Source organism: Centruroides sculpturatus, unplaced genomic scaffold (assembly GCF_000671375.1).
Source record: "Centruroides sculpturatus isolate CEXI.00-Female unplaced genomic scaffold, Cexi_2.0 scaffold1085, whole genome shotgun sequence".
Lineage (NCBI taxonomy): Eukaryota > Metazoa > Arthropoda > Arachnida > Scorpiones > Buthidae > Centruroides > Centruroides sculpturatus.
In genome coordinates, this window is record NW_019385453.1 from 26,137 (window position 1) to 33,488 (window position 7,352).

A 7,352-nucleotide genomic window follows, 5' to 3' on the forward strand; every position below is an offset into this window, starting at 1 on the left:
AACACCTGAAAAATGATATTTTTTTTCAGTAATATAAGTAAAGGATTTGATAATGAACTTCGTTTCTCTGTTGATTCCATCATTTTGGAATCATAGATTCAAAAATTTACATTTCTACGACGCAACAACTTGTGACAAAGCCGTCTCGAGACTAAGAAGGACCACGCAGACTGACACTTCATCCGCTGACTCAGTTGAGGATACAGGTCTAAAAGGATATGGTGATTTCAACTTTTGGAGCTTCCACGAAACTAGCTCACGACAAACATAAAAAGCAGCTCTTATGAACTGAGTGTAAACTTGATTAATCTATTGGCAGCATTGTCTTCAATTCTGGTTTGGGATGAGGAAAATCTTTCCAGGATTGTATAAGAAACAGAAAAATGTGTAGCTTTAATGGATGGCAACTTCTGTACCTGCGGAACTACTATTTTAAAATGCGAGTAGTGTTTTATAAAGAGAAATAGATGATTAGAAAAGAGATTTGAGAAGATTTTTCTCGGTGATAGTGAGAGAATTCGTCTTAACTATTATTACAATTTATTACAATTTCTGTTTCATTATTACCGTAAGATTTATTAAATTTACGTTTATGCGATTTTTAATTTTCTTTGCTAAAATACATAAAATAAAATCGATTGTTTCCTTTTCATTTTGGACTCGAGTCCTTTGTTGAGATACTTGTTTTGATTCTGGAATCGATTTATTTCATAGAATCGCAACATCCCTAGCCCTTACTGTAATGATATTTTTACGTAAAAAATCATTCTTTGCATACTCGAATGTAATTTTATTATTTTTCAATGACTATAAAACAATTAATGGAATAAGATTATGAGATTATCCATCCAAGTAAATTAAAGATTATGTTAAACTGTATATTAAAATTACTGTAATATTCTGCAGAACTAGTCATTTTTTTGTAAGTAGCTGCTGCGTTTCCTAGTACTAACGTAATTTTTTTAATACTAATCTTAACTAATAATAGGCCGAATTTGCTTCATTTATTGATAAAATAATGTAGTAGTAAATAATATATAAATTTGATATTGATAAATTTCTATAAAAATCAGTTAAGGAATTCATATTCTTCGTATTCAAAATTATTATTTTTGAACAGCTTATTAATTCGTATCCACAACTTCATTTCTTGAAAAAAAGGGTTTGCAAAGGTTTGACATTTTAATAAACAAATTGATCATATTATCATTAATATACGTTTCTAGGCAGCCGGACGATCGAGTAGTAAAGGCACCAATTTGAGTTGAGGATTCTCATTGGAATGTTGTTCATCTCGGAAATTTTTATGCTTTGGTTGACTCGGGTTATGTGGGATCCCGTCTCTCAACACTCGACCACAGTGCCGTAACTAGGCAGGTGAAACAGGTGCACCCGCACAGGGCCCACTTGGAAGAGGGGTCAAAAATGCATGTATTTGTTTTATTACTTTCCCAAACCTAATTAATTAAGGGGCCTAAATGCAAATTCCTGCATAGGGCACAGGAATGGCTAGTTACGGCACTGCTCGACCGTCCATCGAAAGTCTGCCTACCAATGGACGTGATAAAGACTCTCTTATTGTTTGAAAAGAGAAAAGAAAAAAAATTCTTTATAAAGTATCGAATAGTTTTTCATAAGTAATCGTGAAGTTCACTGTAACTGGAGTGTCACCGATCAGATAAAGAAGCGATTAAGATATTGATCCGATGTTCAGCAGTAATTATTTTCGAAATGTGTTACTTATTTCAATGACTGTTCTGATCTGTAATTATAATATCTAATTGTAATTGAGAACACTTAATAACCAATTAATCTACGCTGTCTGTGTTACAACATGTGTTCGAGATACTGTATGGTCTTTATCATCGATGATAAATGAGATCTTTTTAAAAAACAGCTTATAGAAAGGCGTTTATTCACTTATATAATAAAAAAAATAATTATTCGGCTTTAATGGTGGCTAGGATGCAGCTGGAGGACGAGAAGACGTAAACCGTGCGTAAAGGGATTGCAGGCTGTTCTGTATTACATAAAATTTTTATTCCTTTACGTAAAGTCAGCACTTTAGTAATGTCAGTCAAGCACGATATATGGCTGACGTGACTTTATCAAGTAAATTTAATATTTTTAGATAGGCAAGACATTTGATAAGATTTTGTATAATTCACTGTCTTTTACGAATTTTTCACACAATTCACATTCCCAGATCCGAAATAATGATAAATAATTAAATTACAGTGATTTTTTTGTTTGCTTAGCTTAAACTATTAAATTGAATTTAATAGTAAGAGAATTATTTAAGTATAATTAAGAGCAATTTTAATATATTGCAGTGTATTTTCTGCAGGACGTTTTCGATTCGTCATAAATCGCAATAAAACTATTCAGTATATATAAATGTTTCGCAAAAACTTAAGATCGATTTATACTTCGTGAGAATGGAAAAGAGGAGAAAAATATCTATTTTTTCTCTTGCTATTCTCTTTTCATACCCTAAACGTTCATATTTTGCTGGCAGTACTCTTAGTTTAAAATATGGCAGTTCGGGTGAATATAAAAGTGTTTGTGAAAATCTCTTTCTTACTTGTAAAAGATTATATATATATATACATAAAGGCTTTATATTAATATTTGAATACTTTTGTTCTAGGGATTTATTAAACAATATAAACGAATATTTGAATAAAACCACAAAGGAGTATTTTTTACTTAGCTGTCTCCTCAATTACAGAGTAAAAACACAAAGAATTTGGGGTATATGAAGCGGAGAAACTTAAAAGTTTTTTCTACTTTCCACAAAGCAAAAGCAAAGCTGAAATAATGCTCTTGTTTTTTTCCCATTCTCATGAATTACGAAACAGCTTTTACACACCAGAGCAATGGAAACTGTATACAGTATATTTAGCAATGTTATTATAGTACACGCCAAGAAAACTACTGATTCATCTTCAACTATGAAATATTTTTGGTGGATTTCGAAAACGTTTTTGTTGGATATAGAATATTGATTTCTTTTGTAGTTTCTTTCTGGATATAGTAGACTCCCCCTATAACACTGTTGATAATTCCGTTTTATATGACAACGTACAACGTACAACTCGTACAACGTGGAATTCATATAAAACGGAATTATCAACAGTGTTATAAGGGGAGTCTACTGTATTAATTTTTTAGAATTTTTTACATGTCGGCAAACATTATTAAACAAACCTTACATTTTTTGCAACACAAATTTTATTATTTATACAAACTAAAGCTCTAACAATGGATATCGTGGACCATCCACGAATTAACATTAAAATTTTACCTTTTATATTATGGATTTGTGCACTTTTTCGTATAGTTACGTAAAATTAAACAAAAATAGTCCAAACTGTTTTATGTACAATTTAAACTGTCGAGGAAATTTTAGTCCACAGTCGTAACAATTTATTACATTATTGATTCATGAATTTTTACGGCAATCAGCCCAAACAAGAACAAGTTTTAGTGAAAATTTATTCTTGAAAAAAATTATATATATACTATTCGAAATGATTTAAGTAAGTAATATAGATAAGTATTGCCACTACATACGAAAGTTCTGACATCTATGTACATCTACATGATTATGAAATATTTAACAATTATTAAAGTAATCTTTACAAAGAATATTTGAAGACATATATCTATATATGATAATGTAAATACGGATAATTCCGTCTACATCAAAAAAAATCACCGGGGAAGGAAAAAAGACCCACGAAAACATACGAAAATGATTCGAGATAAAATCGATCATATGTTTATACATAATAAATTAGACTCGAAATATGTTATAGATATTTGATACATTTCGTTTTTCTATATGCTATAAGATATTGACGTACTCGGTATATACTGTATATGATATGATAATTGGCTTTATAGCAATTTATATATGATATGATAATTATGTTGTACTAAATACCGCTGTTCTATTGAAGAACTGCAGCCTAAACTTATATGGACTCGTACGATAAATCTTTACAAATTCGATACATATTTTTCGACATAAAAAAGTGAAAATATTCACCAAAATTTTTAACTGCATATATATTGTGTGTGTGTATATATATATATATTTGCCAAATATCAAACAAGAATATCCTTTAAAACGTTTTGATTAATCTCACAGAATCTTGAATAGGCTGTATTATTACTTGTCACGCGATCTTCCGGATGTGTTTTCTGTTGGATTAGAAGACTGACGTACTGTTTCAGTTGTAAAAATTTCACTTTACCAAACGGAACACTTCTTAACCGGATTCATCCTGCTACCAGGAACACAGTCGTAGGCTTTGGCAAAATCGAAAGAATTGGAAAGTGGCCCTAGAACTCTGAATACTCAAAACAATAAGTAACTGATAAATGAACAGAAAGATCAACGTAATTCTCGTACAATACCTGATAGGACCGGGACTATGTACCGACGATCTTATTTTATTCTTGGCTTCTTCCGGCCTCATCGAGCCGCACCAGATCTGTTTTCAAAATTCGATAACATCTGTTTATTATCGAGCCTACGAAATTTTATGGTGAAATATAAGTATCGGCGATTAAGACGATCAAAAACGTTAATATACTTCACCTGTGCGTAGTTAAGGAAAAATAATTGGTCATGCGTTAGATTTAATCCCGGTAATCCTAACTCTTCTCCCTCTCTGCTTACCCATTTCTTATACGCCTGAACCGAATAACGATATTGAGCAAACACACCGAATAAAATAAATACACCAATTCTAAACTCCACTTACCCTGTAAGCTTGTTTTAGACCTCCGTTGTCGGCAATATTTTCGCCTTGTGTCATTTTCCCGTTCACCTGTAGAAACACGTATTCGTCATTATTGAAATTAAATAATAAAAACTTTCAATAGGAAAGCGTTGTTAGCGAAGCGAAGCGACTCGAACTGACAAATCGCCCAAACACGTTTTGCGAGATAACGAAACTTTGCACATTAATACATTAATAGAAACAATAAAATAACATGTGACGGAGGCCGAATTTTAAATTTGGAACTGAAATGGGAGAAATTGGGAGTCAAATTTTGCATTGTAAACACGTAAACAAACGAGCGCCTGCTACCTGACATTGGAAATACAATCAAGCTCTTGCCAAAGTTTTTTAAATATTATGAATTTTTTTACATTTTTCTCGAAAAATTGATTTATTATGTTAACGTATTATACTTTGCACAATTTTTTTTTGTGTGTAAGTTAAGGAAGTTTTAGAAGAAAGGTAAGAAGTGACTGCTTATGAAGAGTGAGGACTGGGGTTAATTTAGCACCCTGTAATAATGTAACGCGACTTGGCCAGCCGCCGCTGCGCTTCAGTCGGGGACGAAATTCTCCTAGTAGATACATTTAAATTTGTGTCTTCTAGAACGTAGCTGGAATACTGATCGATGATGCATTGGGTTCTCTCTCGGAATCTATTGATGGTTGCGTTATTCCACCACTGCTTTAAATTTCCCTCCTTGTCGAATTGCCGACCTGAAAATAGGATTTTCGGTTTATCGAAAATTTGCAGTATCGCGCATTGTATACGTGTGATACTCAAAATTTTTTATCATTACCTTTATCGTCGAATCCGTGTGTAATCTCGTGGCCTATAACCACTCCGATCCCACCGTAATTCAACGATCTAAACGGGCGGAAAAAATAAAAAATAAAAGTTAAATTTTCAAAATTTAATTAAAGCAGACAAATTCGAGTTAATAATAAAGTCAAAACGCCATTAAACGTTTTCTGATTTTCTTCAAGTACGAGCAAATATTAATTAAAAATGATCCCGCGCTATCATTTTGAATGTAAATTTTTATTTTTCAAATTGTACGCTTTTTCACGTAACTTTTGTTTATTACACTTTACTTTTTTGATGTTTTTTTGAAGTTTACTTTTTAAACGCATTATTTTATACGCGGGTAGTTACCTTTTGTCTAGCGGCATTACAGTCGACCCCCTATAACACTGTTGATTATTCCGTTTTATATGAATTCCATGTTGTACGAGTCACTTAGATTTTACAAATACGTGTGCCGGACTGTGAACGGCTCACATATTTGTAAAATCTAAGTGACTCGTACAACATGGAATTCATATAAAACGGAATAATCAACAGTGTTATAGGGGGTCGACTGTAATGCCGCTAGACAAAAGGTAACTACCCGCGTATAAAATAATGCGTTTAAAAAGTAAACTTCAAAAAAACATCAAAAAAGTAAAGTGTAATAAACAAAAGTTACGTGAAAAAGCGTACAATTTGAAAAATAAAAATTTACATTCAAAATGATAGCGCGGGATCATTTTTAATTAATATTTGCTCGTACTTGAAGAAAATCAGAAAACGTTTAATGGCGTTTTGACTTTATTATTAACTCGAANCTTCTTATTTCGATAAGATATTAAACTTACAGGAAATACTCGAGAGCGAAAATAAATCAGGAATAGGTTAAAGTTCAAACGTAAAATTATAAAACGTTTCTTTTATAATTTAATTATGAATTTTTATAAAATTAACTATAACCGACAACTTCTTTGCTTTTGGGATCGAAATTATCCCTGATGAAGAGCGCTCCCACGGCCATGCCCATTCTTTTGTTCACTAATTCCACGCAATTTGTCCACCGCGAATGGCTGTAGATGGACTCGAACGCTCTATATCTAGAATATTAATTATCCAAGATTATAAAGTTAAAAAACGAAAAAGAAAACCGCTTTAAAATTAAATCTTGGATAAGTAAAATAAACAAGTTGAAATATTCGGAATATTAATTTCGAATAAGACTAAACGAATCACGCTTCTCGAGAGCAAAAAATTTTTCAATTTACAGCTCGAGTATATCTCTACCATCCACTCCAGTTCTTCTTGGCAAAAAATAATTGAGAATTGTATATAATTTTATTCTATTTTCGATTAATTTCCAGTTTTTCAAATTCCATTATTAAAACTATTTTTGAATTAATCACCGAAGACCGAATAATATTTTATTAAGTTTACTTCAGTTGGAAATGCTTATGTTCTTAAAGTATTCCAATATACAGAACTTCTGTAATTTGGATAACCGAATGTCTCGTTGTCTTATTGATTAAGAAACAAGCGCAAAGAAACATTTTCACTCTCCATTTGGAACATCGGATGGAAATTCTGGCTCGATTTCTTTAATTTTATGAATAACTAGCTGCAAGGACCCGCTTCGCTGGGCAAAAAGTAACGATAGTGAAGATTAAGATAATTACATTATAGCTAATCTTACCCGTTTTCACAAAATGCAAGAATTAGGTCCCCCGTTTCCAGACTAATTAGAGAATTTTTACGTTTAGTCAAACGAAC

At 31.9% G+C, this 7,352-nt stretch overlaps 2 protein-coding genes across 2 annotated transcripts in view; one reads left to right on the top strand and one right to left on the bottom strand.

Annotated features, from left to right (window-relative positions):
• The window catches only part of LOC111639150 (nitric oxide synthase-interacting protein-like), a 127,441-nt gene that overhangs the window by 25,421 nt on the left and 94,668 nt on the right, over positions 1–7,352 (top strand). The window lies entirely within an intron of this gene.
• The window catches only part of LOC111639146 (neprilysin-1-like), a 38,326-nt gene continuing 35,215 nt past the window's right edge, over positions 4,242–7,352 (bottom strand). Inside the window, exons 14-19 of the mRNA XM_023384935.1 lie at positions 5,596–5,663; positions 5,382–5,512; positions 4,776–4,841; positions 4,610–4,705; positions 4,426–4,502; positions 4,242–4,358 (exon numbers count right to left, since the gene is read on the bottom strand). Coding sequence (XP_023240703.1) covers positions 4,259–4,358; positions 4,426–4,502; positions 4,610–4,705; positions 4,776–4,841; positions 5,382–5,512; positions 5,596–5,663 — 538 coding nt within the window. The 3' untranslated portion in view covers positions 4,242–4,258. The remainder of the gene's footprint in view (positions 4,359–4,425; positions 4,503–4,609; positions 4,706–4,775; positions 4,842–5,381; positions 5,513–5,595; positions 5,664–7,352) is intronic.